The sequence below is a fragment of the Haliaeetus leucocephalus genome, unplaced genomic scaffold (genome assembly GCF_000737465.1).
Source record: "Haliaeetus leucocephalus isolate CR32 unplaced genomic scaffold, Haliaeetus_leucocephalus-4.0 Scaffold773, whole genome shotgun sequence".
NCBI lineage: Eukaryota > Metazoa > Chordata > Aves > Accipitriformes > Accipitridae > Haliaeetus > Haliaeetus leucocephalus.
The window spans coordinates 1,953,496-1,967,525 of NW_010973209.1; the positions used below are offsets into that span (position 1 = coordinate 1,953,496).

The 14,030-nt window shown below is 39.1% G+C and overlaps 1 protein-coding gene across 4 annotated transcripts in view; it reads right to left on the bottom strand.

Moving 5' to 3' along the window:
• ZBTB44 (zinc finger and BTB domain containing 44) overlaps positions 1 to 14,030 on the bottom strand; it is a 39,791-nt gene that overhangs the window by 9,111 nt on the left and 16,650 nt on the right. For all 4 annotated transcript variants that reach the window (XM_010581406.1, XM_010581404.1, XM_010581405.1 and 1 more), the window contains 2 exons: positions 9,692 to 10,761; positions 4,943 to 5,027 (listed from right to left, as the gene is read on the bottom strand). In XM_010581406.1, the coding sequence (XP_010579708.1) occupies positions 4,943 to 5,027; positions 9,692 to 10,709 (1,103 nt within the window). In that variant the 5' untranslated portion in view covers positions 10,710 to 10,761. The remainder of the gene's footprint in view (positions 1 to 4,942; positions 5,028 to 9,691; positions 10,762 to 14,030) is intronic.

The following is a 14,030-nucleotide window of genomic DNA, read 5'->3' on the forward strand; positions in this document are numbered from 1 at the left end:
CCTCTGGCAAGGAACTTGCTTTGCTAAAGGGCACAGTGAAACGAAAACAGATCTGCTGGTACAAACATAGTAACAATAGGAGTTTGTACTTACCTGGGGTTTCCCTTTCCTGAGCATTAAGATCTATGTTTTTTTGTTGAAATAGACATTTCAGCTTGCTCACAGCCTGATGGAAGATCAGATGTCACTGGCAGCAGGGAACTGCTCTGACCCTGAATACTCCATGGCCAGAACAATGCAATTTTAGTTTTACTAAACTGTAATGTCTGAAACGTATTGAGAAAAAAGTACAATGATGTCTCCTGTTGCACACAGGAGCAGAAAGTCTCCCTAACTGAACAAATCCTTTTGCTGTTCTGCTTCCATTTCGAGCCCAGACTGTTGGTTTCAAGGTTAGGCTGAATTAGTGGGCTTCTAACGTTCACAGGAATGAAATGTGTACTTTGCACAAATACATCTTCCTACACATCATACAAAAATCCACAGAGCAGATCAGCACAGCAGGACAAGGACCATCTCTTTAAATTCAATACCTTAACTGTCTTTATCCACTCTGGAAATGGATGTCAGTACAACCATGTGTATCTGAATTCTGAGTACAATGATGGGTATTGGTGGCAAAAGTTCCAGTTGCAAGATTTATCTGGAGAGAGACAGCACCAGGTATCTCTCGATATACACAAGATAAAAGTCTTTCCTGCAGGAGTTTAGTATCAATCAGTCTGTAAAACCCATAAGGATTTCTGGATGGGTCACCAAATGCACTTGCAGTAAATGAGGGTATTTTTAAACATAGGTTCTGATTCGTCTAATCACATTTCTGACAAACGCTGGCACTCCTGTTCCTCTTTGTGAGTAGATCACTAGATAAAGAACAGATTTTACTCTACTCAGACGTGGAAACACCAGTTTTGTCTCTGGAGTTGGTATGACTATATGCTTTCCACTTTACCAATGAAAACTCCATCAACGCAGACTAATGGACAGGTCTGCTATCAAAAAAACCCAACCAAAAAACCCAAAACCAAAACCCACCAACAACATTGCAAAAAAAGCATAAGGCATAGAAGTCCAGCTGCCATAATAGCCTAATAATCAAATAGCCAAACTGATTTGGGCCCAGGATGGACCACTTGCCCCTCATCTGGTATTTGACAAACGTCATGCAGTCTGGCTAAGGGGCAAATCCCTTCAGAAAAGGTTTCCTTACACTCAGCTGACTGGAGAAGTCACAATTAAAATTTTCACAGCTATGTGCCATCAGAAGTGACAGCTGCAATGCAGGGGTGATAAAGGGATGACTGGCTGGGCAGCAAGAACTCCTGCTCTTAGATGTACATATAAATATACACATGTGGTGTGCTCAAATAAGAATTACATGGTTTTTTGTGACAACGTTTAACTTGCTTTATAGAGAACTTCATCTTCTGGTAACATGTTTCTTAGGTCCCTCCTCCCTCATTCCTGCATTAGGGGATTGTGAAGAGGCACAAGTGCATTGTGCTCCTAGAGCTTTCTAGGGAGACACTCGAACTAGGGCAGAAATTAGGAGCCACAACTCTCCTTTTGTTTCCAGCTTTCTCAGGCTAGCTCATCCTCAAAGCCTGTACTGGTGCCAGCTTCTCTGCAACTGAAACAGAAAGGAAAAGTGCTATGGGGACAATCTCCCTAGAAGAAATTTAAAATAAAGTTTGGTTTTTTCCTACATAAAAGCTTCATGATGAGAAAGGCTGGTTCAAGCAGATAAAACAGGAATCACGAGGCTCTCCAGCTACCAGTGACCGGCATGTCTTTTTCCATCCTTACACTGCAAGCAGGCTGAAATGCCTATTGGTGACATAACTGCGGACCTTAGCCCAATGAAGAAATTACATTTGAAACACAATCATATTTTCTCTCCACTGCTGCTTTTTCCCCATATATACTCAAATTTTCATGACTTGCAGTTTGTGATAAATGTGGCGTTTAACAGTTGAGATTTGTCTAACATCTCAGAGAATTTCTGTAACAGCTAGATAAAGAGATAGGTTTAAAATGTTTTCACTGTAATGCTAAAACATTCTACTCGCAATTTTTTTCTTCTTTTCACCAAAAGATTATATACATATTTAACTATGTAGAACTAACCTCTAACAAATGTGAACGCCAAAATGCTCAGTGAGCCTAGAAATATTCTCTACTTGTCAATAACAATTATTTTAGAAAAGTGGAGGTTCTTATTATATTGGATCAGAGAGATCTTTTATAATTGAGCTTTTGCAACTCCTTTTTAAATGCAGCCACGAACTGACAGAGACTAACTGTTAAACCAGCCAAGGCTGAATTACAGATCCATGTTAGAAAAGTGTATTACAATTCAAATGCAGAATATCAGAGAAAGAATATATCAGACTTCACTGTGAAACAGTAGTTTTAATACTTAACAGTTTCCTGTGTGTCTATTAAGCTGACAACAACTACATGTGACCTGCTGTTCATGAAACACTGATTATGGAGGAGGACTAATCAATGATGTTAATTATTTAACACAGAAACTCAAGAGATAAGACATCTTAAATTTTGAAATATTTATGATTGTTTCCACAGTGGTAAGGATGTAATATTGAAAGACCTTTAGATGGACCAGTCTTTTGCTTTGTTTTATGAATAGGAACATTTTTACATTTTATGTTCTATGAATAGAAATAATGGTTTTAAACTGAAAGAGTGTAGATTTAGATTAGACGTAAGGAAGAAATTCTTTACTGTGAGGGTGGTGAGGCACTGGGACAGGTTGCCCAGAGAGGCTGTGGATGCCTCATCCCTGGAAGTGTTCAAGGCCAGGTTGGATGAGGCTTTGAGCAACCTGGTCTAGTGGAAGGTGTCCCTGCCCATGGCAGGAGGGTTGGACTACATGATCTTTAAGGTCCCTTCCAACCCGAACCATTCTACAATTCTATGATTCTATATAATATATACTTACCAAAAAATACACTTGTCAATATAAATTTGTATTGTCCACTCACAACTGATTTGGACATTTTGAGAATCTCTACAAATAAAGCAATGTACAACCTGGACTTAAACTAACAGTGCATTAAAAAAACCCCAAACAACAAAAAAAACGAGAAAGTGAGGGAAATTTTCTCCATCCATATGATTTATTGATCATGTTTTCATTTGATTCAGCTAGAGATACATGTTTTATTTTACTCAGAATTCTTATGCACCCACAACTGTGTGCCCAAATTGCTGCACACTGAATGACAGGTCATATTTATTTGCTGATGTGCCCATCCTGTGCTTGAAATGGGAATTTAAAGGTCCAGTGTTTGAAGGGCTGTCACAGCATATCAGAATGCACTGTCCCATCCTGACAGGCATATACACACAGTCATGTGAAAGAAAACTTCTTAGAGCACCATTTTACACATTTAACTGATTCATGGAATAAGTACAGTCTTGGCACTTTCATTTGAATTTATAAAATAAATCACTTGATAGAAAATTTTAGTTCTGGAGTCTAAAATTCTCATAAATTCCCGCAACTTTTGGTTCCTTTATTGTTATATAAACAATGTGCAAATTCTGGTTCATTTTGCTGATGCTTCTGTTACTCTGAGACTAATAATTTTCAAACTTGGGCATAAACTAAGGCAAATATTCTTCCCTTCTCTGCATGGAAGAGATCTTTTAGTGGGAATTTTCAGTGTGTTCAAAGGATTTTATATATTTTGAATCTTCTACGCAGTTTGTGCTGAAGCTTTGCAATTTAATAGGAAATTTCTGAAATAATCCACTGCTGAAAATATATATGCCACTTGACTTTAGAATTATAGCTTTACAAACCCGGATTAGTTCTAATGCAACATGTGCTCCTACTATCAGTTCAAACCCTAAGTGCTGGGTATTATTTTTATACTGAGGTTTGTTAGCAGTTAGCTAAAATCTTCTATGTCATATAAAAAAATCTTATCTAGGCAGTTATTTTCCCTTCAGGTTTAATCCTACAATGGGACAGGTTTTAGATGGAAATGGCAGGAAAGATTTTGAGCTATGAAGATGCAGCTCTTGATAGCTATCTCTATAGGGAGTTTCACTTGACAGTTTCTGGAACAACTCCCAAAGGTTCACACTTCTTCCTCAGACCCACTTGTCTGACAAAATACTATGGAAAAGCTGCCTTGTCAATACTTAAAAAATTTTGCTCAGAAAGGGAATAGCTAGCTATACGCCATACTTGACACATACCACAAAAGCAAAGAAATAAGAGTCAAACCAGTTGTGTGTACCCTTGTATGCCACTTGCAGGTACATCACTTTGCTCTGACAGAACTATGATACATCTTCGATGAAACAGACCCATTTTAGTTTGGCCTTCTCTCCCAGCCTTCCCTTATAAGGGATTCCCTTAATAAATCACTCATCTCAGCACAGCAAAAGACTGCTAAATATTTACAGTAAGTGACACACAGCATCTTGGTAAGAAGCTACCTGCAGAAAGTTTGGGAGAAAAGATTTAAGGCTGCTCTGCCTGTTCTGTGGTTTATGGCAATAGCAATGTCTGGTGAAGCGAAGACTAGGTACTTGTTTTCATTTTGTTGCTTTTGTGGCTTTACGTCAGCTTTAGCATGCATGCAACTACCACACCTGTTTCACAGTAATTTTTTTTTTTAATTTATTAATAAAGAGCAGCGATGAAGAAACAGCAAAAACATCAATATCTTTCTTCACCAGTGTTCCCTGAAAATAGACAGGAAATGAAAAGCAACAAGTAAGCAAATTCTGACTTTCATCACCTACATTCTTCTAAAGCATCTGAACCTTCAGGCACTGATTGTACTTTGATCAACACAGAGAATTAGATGTATGAACAACTAAACATTCTGGGATTAAGGCTGGGTAGGTTAATTACAGCACAGCACTTGCTGCAGAACAGTTTGCACACTACATTGGTACATACCGATCATCATCATCTGCGTGAGCGTTAGTGCCAGAGGTACTTTGGAGTGTGGGTAATCCCTCCGTAACCCCCTCATCTATTGAGCCTAGGCAAAGAAAAAAGGGCAATTTAATGCAAATAAGTGTTCAACAAGAAGCGGGGGGGGGGGGGGGGGGAAAAAACAAAAAAATTTTCTTTCCCAAATCTCTGAGAGACATTGCTTCCTAGGTGATAAGATACTAGAATTGTCTTGGGAAAATCATTTAGAAAACCCAGAAGCAATGTGTTCCAGATCAACTTCTCCTGTGCCCAGATTATCTATTAAATGGACAACTCAATAAAGGGCAAATATGTGGCATACCTAGAAAATTGAAAGAATCTATGTTAAATACAGCCAGAGTTTTCAAAACACATCCAGTACTAACACTGTAAAGCAGAAATGTTACGTTCACTAAAGGGACTATTTAACCAATTTTCAAGACTTCTTGAGCAATAGAATTCAATCCTGCTATACTGCATTGCTTTTGTGTTCCAAATCTTCCATATATATATATATATATATGTTGATAATGCCTTCATTTATTGATACGATTCTGAGAGAGGAAGAGCCCTCTGAGAAATTAGAAATGCAACACAAAAGAGACCAAACAACTGTTTGTAACAGAAATGTATACAAAAAACCATTCCAGAGCTTTGTTCAGTGCACGAATGTTCAAGCAAATGTAGCTCAAGTGGGTTTTGGAAACAGGATCTAAAGTAAATGCAGCACTAAAACAAAACTATGATTTAATTCACCTGATGTGACTGTTGCTCAGATGGGCCTCCCTCATCATTGCTTGGAGTTTGGCGTTCAACCCTTGTTTAGGCATATTAAGCAAGGTTATTTTGGCCTGATGTCACCTTAACAGGGAGGGAAGTTGGCAGTACAGTACTAAAACAATTCTAAGAACTGGTACCCGCCCCCGGCCAACGATACCCCTTGATAAAAAAAAATCCTCTTGTTTGGTTGTGTGTGACCATTTAGATAAACCATGTTTTGCTCCCTCTAAGCTGAGTGCAGAGAGCAGACCGGATCACCTCACATTCCTCCTTTTCCTCTGATGATGTCTATGGGTGCAATGCAAGATGATAAAAATGAATGACTGAACTCAGCCAAATTTCCAAAGGATCAGAATTGCTGTCATTCCTCTCCAAAACAGGGGCTCCCAAATCATGACGTATGTATGATTAGTAGCACGAAAGTCACCTGTAAGTGGTAATTCCGTCTTGCTTCCTTTTCCCTCTGTTGAGACTGAATACTAAGCACTGCTTGAACTTTTCTGAACAGCCTTTGGGTCTCTACCACTGAATCCATGTAAGATGAGAACAGATGGGCAAAGGAGATTTCTCTCTCTACACCTACATCTTGAGAACGAGCGAAGCTTAGGACAGTGCTAGGATCTGCTCTTGCTGCTATAGTAAAAATAATTCTGCTTTCTAAGAGAGTGGTACATGAGCAATCTGAATCTGGGAACCCTTCTCTAAAGCTCACTAGGAAAATCAAGTATCATTAGGTCTACAATGACAAGTGTCAGACAAAATGGAAAACCAAAGAGAGGGAACAAAGACATGGAAAGTAAAACAGAAAACATGCATATTTTGGCAAAACAATGAGGGTACTGTCTCCAAAAAAGGCTCTCCCTATAAAGGACAGTGTGTTCTACAAAACCTTGCTGAAGTGAAAGATTATTGCCTTAACGTGACCTCATGTTACAGGGTCAGTGATAGGAGAAAACTTGCATCTCTAGCAGTTTCAAAATAACACTAGCAGAATCAAAATTTTTAATTTTGTTACGAGCTGACAAACTGTGTTTGGGCAATTCAGCAACTATGCAATCTATAAAGGTACAAAAGTTAATCTCGCTTTGATTTATCCTTCTTTCTCATGAAATACTTAACTGAAAGCCTACTGAAAAATAAGCCCAATTGCTCATAGGTTTAATTTTATGCCTTCACCTCTCAAATGGAAACAGTGTTAATGAGTTATGAACATATCTTCTCAGACATAGCTATTGTTGTAACCATAATGACTTATTTATCAAGGCCCCGCTTCACGTCTCCCTCCGTATTATAAAGTGCTTCCAAATATAATAAATTGCAAATGAACAATTCTTGAAATTGCCCAAAGAGTAAGAGCTTTTTGCAATATCAGAAAGGAGGCAGGAATGCTTTTATAAATGTGCTATAAAACACTGAGATAAATATATGCCATTATACGAAGAAAATATGTTCAGGGAAGAGAAAGCTGTACTTTAACTTTTCTTGCTGCCTCCATTTACTGTTCTTATATTACTGCATAAGGAAATACATCTTTGGGAGGTAAAAAGTGCTTTCTAGCTACAAGGCGTGCCTTATATTAGGTACATGTGAACTGTGCTAAAAAGCAAGAGCACTGTTTCTCTTTATAGCAAAATGTGAATAAAAACTCTTCTGAGGATAGTTAACAATGTTATGCCAAGACCACTAAATATTAATTCAAACATATTCAAAGACAAAGAACAGATTTGTACTTTGAAGACTTTGGCCTAGCACATTTTTCTTCTCTCTGTAGCTGTTCTAAGGAAGAACATGCTGTACTAACATCCTCAGTAACAGACATTTAAGTTTAAATATTATAATCACTAAAGCCTAAGATCCTCTGCCCCATGCTGTACAAATGGTGAGGTACATGACCTCAGTGGTACAAAACCTAGAATAGGAAATAGAAAATGGAAAATGTTCCCCAAACGTCATGTGCCTTCAAAACAGATACCTTTTGAAGACAGAGGTGCAAAGTTGCTTGTCAACAGAAATCATTTCAGGAAACTGGCAAAAGCAAGAACAGAATTCAGTAAGGTGCCCGGCTATTGAAGTATGTTTCAAAGTATTTTTTGTTTAACACTAAGACTCTCTTAGAAAAGGAGGTTTTATAGCATTCAGCGGCACCTCTCACTCTACAATTTAGTCCTAGTCTCACATTCTCATGTCCCAATTCACTGAAGCCACTTTTGAGTATGCAATTTTTCTGATATTTCTAACTCCAAGGGATATCCTCCAGAAACTTCTGTCAATCGTATGCTACCCATCTGTAATCTAGAGTTTACACCCAGTTTGTTCTTTTAAGCTGCTTGGTTATGATATTTATAGTTGGTAAAACTCCCTCCTTTCACTTTATATGCTATTTTTAACTTTCCCTAATCACTATTTCTACTTGTTCTATTTTGTCTGTGATGGTACAATTATGTTGATGAAATAATTTGCATCTCTTACCACATGGTCCTGGCGAGGCCTTTCTGAAGTTCCTACTATGATGAGTTAAAAACTGAGTCAAACTAAACCTGTTCTTGAACAAGGACCACTTTTCCTGGAGACTACCCAGCAAACAAATTGTTTCTTTTAGTTTATGCACTATTTTGGCAAGCTACATTTAAAGATTTATATTTAAACTGATATTAAGTCTGCTTCTCAGAAAAAGTAAACAGCCTTGTCTCCAGTAAATAAAACATTTTCTTTTGGAAAAAGCATTACCGATCTAAAATATCAACACATGAGCTATACAAACTGGCAAACAAAACCAACAACATAAAGTCTTGAAGGATGGGATAAATGGAAAATATATTCATTTCTTTTTAGTGAGTACTACCTGAGTAGTTTAACAACACGGATTATATATTGCAATCCTGGAATGGTCAGACTGATCTAACACTCACTTTCTTCAGAGAAGGCACAGCGTTACACACACCAAACAAAACAAATAATGCAGGCTACTAGACTACATTTATTTACTTTGTTGTAGTTTATTTATTTAATTAACTGAGGCAGCCTTTCATGTATACATTATTTGAATGAAGCAGACCAGTACATTTGCCATTCTTACGGTCTTCAAACAAAACAGGCTTTATTAAAAATCTTTCAGTAAACAAACTCTACCGAGCACAGGTCAAGCCACTTAACTGAAAGCAAAGTAGCTGACTTAGGCAAAATTTTGGTAATTAAACTAGAAATATTGCAATCTATCTTCTGACTTACTAAAAGCCATTCAATACATTCTGCGCAAAGAGGAAAAAAGGGATTGTTACAGTAACCTTTAAGTATTAGCTATTAATAAACAACAGCCTGCTAGAAGAACCCAAAACTGGCTTCAAATTGTCTTTCATGGAAAAGGTTTCTCTCAGCAATTGGCAGTATTTGAAGAAGCAACTTGAGAACCAAATCCCACAGAAATGGAAAGATTCTCAATATTATGACTGTGTGGTTTTGTTTTCGTCTGGGGCATTAAGATGACAGTGTTCCGCCACTTATTTTGCAAATCTTCTTACAAAGGCTCTCTGTCACGATAATACAAGATTTTATGTCTGATGCAAAGTACCATTCTATCCCTCTGTGGCTATGGCCACAAGCCTTTCAGATTTGCTGTTACAGCTCAGCTGAGATCATGCTTTTTGACACTAATGAAAACAGAATTACTTTCCCCAATCAAGCAGCCAGAGGTAAAAAGGGGTTATCAATCTCTTCTGAATAAGGTCTACCAACAGGCTTACCTTTCTTAGCTGCCTTCTGCAAAGTTATTTAAAGACCTCCAAGTCCCGTCCCCACATTGGGTTTATATGTAACATTTCATAAAACAGGAGAAAACCCAGGCAGTTTCACAAAAGTAAAGCATGAAAAAACACGAAGCAGATTTCCTCCAATAAAATCACAAGTGCACACATGCCTATTTGTACGTATATCTCACCCCAGAAATGCTCATACCTATAGAGGAAGACTGTGGGCTGATCAGGAGATCTTCCTGCACTTGCTCGCTTCCTGGGACTGTCTGTTGATCACTCAGAGAGCTCTGGGATGCACTAACAGGCTGCGATACTTCCTCGTGAACCTCCTCATCGCTTAACCTTTCCACTTTGACACGCACGTCTTCTTCAATCACAAGGGGAGAACTGGCTTTTGTGCTCTCACAAGTCACGTAATCTGCAATTCTTCTGTTGGACTCGGAGGGCCCAGGCATTTCCAAAGTCCTAGAGTTCTCCGCCTGCTTCACCTTCTCAGATTGAAGTCTTCGATCAATTCCAAAAGGAAAAGTCCAGGGAAAAGCTAAGGACGAGTCCACGGGCTGATTTCTGGACTCCGGGTAAGAAGTTGAAGGATTCAGCACTTGGGGGGAACTTGTTTGTGTGTTACACTTAAGGGGGCTCTCGGGAGACATAACTATGTAGCTTTTGCGCTTTCTTCGCGACTCTCGGCAAACAGGAATGGTTCTTTCCACTACGCTGCACTCAGAAGAAACTGGAGAAAGGCTGCCGTCTCGAGAAGTAAAATTGCAGTTTGCACTGTTCTCCTGTCCTGCATCCAGCACCTTCTCTTGCTGGCTGTTGGGCGTATTCCATAAAATGCTGGACTTCATGAATTCTGAGCACGTGCTAGCAACGCTGAACATCTGCATGTAGCTGGCTGCAGCCAACACATCAATAATGTTTTCAGTATTAATAGATAGTGTTGCTGTGTAAGCATATTCCAGAAGAGGTATAAAACCAGTCACTGTCACATGGTGCAGGTCTAACACACTCTTGCTCTCGTCTTCTGCTTGGCCGACAAGTTTGGAACGAAAGAAGTCGCTACAGGCTGCCAAAACCACCTTGTGCGCCCTGAAGATTTTGTCCTGGACGCGGATGGTGATATCACAAAAATGTCCATCGTTGCGGAGCATGTTCAGCTTTCCCAGCATCTCCTGACTGTGAGCAGGGGAATTATGAGTGAAAGTTTTAACACCCATTTTTTCACCTTTCTGCTAGCGTTCTTTCCACATACGAGAGATCACAGGTGTCCTAAAACAAAGAGGAAAACTGTCATTTTCATCTCTGAAAGCAACAGCAAAGTGGCTTCATGATTATAAGACTCTGTATGAAGATAATTCAGCTGAATTCTCTAGGGTCAGGTTTTTCTAGGATCCAGACTGTGCAATGGACTAACTCTACAGAAATGCAATTACCTACTTGTAATTCTCAAAAACACAGATAAAATTATTTGCAATCTGTCACTAATATAATCTTCCACATTTCTGCTACTGCCCACTCAAAACAAATTCCTAACACCGATTAGAGAAATACAAATGCCTGTAATACTAAAAAGAAAGCATTTTTGAAACAATCATCTGTGTAAGAAACATATTTTTATTTTCTGGGCCCAGGAAACTATTGCTTACAGTTCTTAAGCCTGACAGACTTTGTCAAATGTTTCTTTTAAGTAGAGAAGACATTAGCTTGGGTCCACTTACAAGTGTGCAGGAGCAAGCAAATCTCCCAGAGAAGGTATTTAATACCAGAAAAGCTTTAGAGAAACTACAGCATGAATTTTCAGAGGACAGAGTTCAAGCTAGTAAACGTAAAATAACAGTTGCCAATAGCTCTGCTTTCCTGCTGTAGTGCAGGTACTCATTGCCTAAAGCTGCTTTTAATAAATAGTTTTGGACTAGGATGAGAAGTTATTGAAAATTCCTTCAAAAACACAATGGATTATAAACCCCAAAGGAAAGTTTAGATTTACATCAAATACACACAAATTGATTTTATATATGTGATAAATAATACAAGGCGGGCAACTTCTTTCTTCTGAAAAATACAAAACTGCCTTCTTGGGGACCAGTTTTCTACGTGTGGAAGCAAATGCATGGTTTTTGTGCAAGGCCCTAAAAGAGTAGAAGGAATGGTATGCTCTGCACTGCCTGCAAGTTTTAAGGCTCCAGCAGTATCTGAAAGCTAAATGCCTCTGATCTGAGGAAGATGAAGCTGATCCACACGATTCACTCCCTCTGCAACACGCAGGGGAAAGACACTGTGCCAAGCCAGATGCAATACGCCCAGACAGCCTCTGCCCGCACAGTGGAACTTCCGTAACCACCAAGGCTGTCTCTGCTTGCAGAGAGCGGAGCATCTCCGAACAAGAAAAATCAGTTCCTGGGTTTTCTCCAATTATTTCTGAATTATTTCACTGTAAAGGAAATATAAGCCACCATGTTTCACCTTCTTAAGGCTCCCATGAAAAGTCTTCTGTGTTCCATGTGACTCACACAATTAACATGATATAGAAATATCATCTCAGCAAAGTTGGTGGTTAAACATCAGCAACATAATTGGATCTGATTATTTCCTGGAGTCAGCCAGCTTCTTCACATCATCCTTCTCCTTTCCTTTACACGTATGCAAAAACATACCACGCTTGCAAATTGCTCATGTAGACCTTCACAGATACAAAGAGCACTGCAAGTTTGGAACAACTTACCACAAATCTCACAAGTCTTAGCACATTATTTAAATGGCAGCTGTCAGAGCCTACTACCTTGGTCTACAGACATTTACCCTTGGCTGCTTCTTGTTCCTATGATTTCACTTCTGATACTGCAAACCCCTTCAGACAGGGGAAAAATACCTATCTGAGAGAACAGATTAACTAACACTTAAAAATATATATAAACTCTGAGTGAAACTATAAGGGCCATTTGGATTTAAAATGCAATTTCACACTACTGCACAGGAAGAAGTTAAGCACAAGCAAAACACTCCCTTCAGTGAAAGAAAACATATCGACCTCAAGAAGCATCTAAAGATCCAGACTGTTCGTTCTCCAGCATGAATCAAATGAAAAGCATATTTAATTGATCTCAGACCAAAACACTACAGTAAAATCTTGTAACAGCATATTCTAAAATGGCCTTGGGATACCCTTCCTTCTGAATTCCCAGTCACTGCAGCAGTTCCTTGGCATATCAGAAGTCCAGAAGTACTTCTGTTCAGTAACTGGCTACAAAAAGAATAATACATTCGCAAGCACTATCAACGGTATATCTGGTATTTGGAAATAGTACCAATACATAATTATAAAACAAGGAGAAAAATCTGGGCAAGCAATACTCCCTATTATACGCCCAGAAGACTAGCCCATTTTCCTTCTCTGTTCATCCGAATGCGTAATGCTCATATCCAGTCTCTAAGTGTGAGCGTTCTACTCTGCTCACCTCCTTCAAACCCTGCTCTGAACCGTTGTTGCCCTGCTTCCCCCTTCCTGCCCGCCTCTCCCCTCTTCTGGCTTCCTTTCCGCTTCTCCTTTCATCTGTTGCTTCCTTGACCTTGATCTGGTTACAGAATTTAAAATAAAAAAGCGGAAGTCAGTGATGTGCAATAAATGGATTTAAATTTATTACAGGAGCAGTGTGCCTGCCATGAATGTGGGATATTGCTCTGTGAAGTCACTTCTGTTAAATGACCTTCCCCCTTATTGCACTGACACCACCATGCAAACAAGTGGCTCCTACACAGGCTTCAGTGTGGACAAAGGACGTATGCACATGCATGCTATTTTCAGAAAAATCATAAGGGGTGGGCTGAGGAGGGGCAACAATATCAGTTCTTTACAGTTAATGAGGTAGTAAAAACGTCAAATATTTTTACAAGGTAATTTAAACAATATGAAAATATTTTCCGCATGAAAAGATGAGCATGCTAAAGCTCAGCCAGGTTATAAAATGGTTCAATTCTCTTTGTTAATCTTTCAGTGGCATAGGGCACTTTTATAGCCACACTAAGTCATGGTGACAGAAGAGGGTAAAGGGCTGCAATGTTACAACTTCACCTCAAGTCTAACATCTTTGGATCATCACCATTTCGAGATGACATTTTGTCATGTGTTATTACCGATTGATTATTAGATAGTCCACGACAGCAGTTGTTAGACCATAAGGTATAAGGTGCTACATTCAGGAGTGATTGAAGAACCATAAACTAGGACTAAATATACACAGTACCTTGGGAGTGTTTGGGGTGGGGAGATCAAGGTGCACACATTAACTAAACGATAAGTGGGCTGGAGCTGGAAAAGTTGTTGTTCATCTTTTGAGCCACAAACCATGAGCAATTCCCGAAGCAGTGACTGGGGTTGGTATCAAAGAAACGGTGGCTTGCTTTTCCTTCCCAGCTGCTGGCAGCACGGCTCCTCCTCCCCACAATCCCCACGCACATACTTATGCCCTGTCCCACAATACATTTGAGTATTTCAAAGTTCAAGAGAAACACGGTGAAATTTAAAGACACTTTCAAAAATT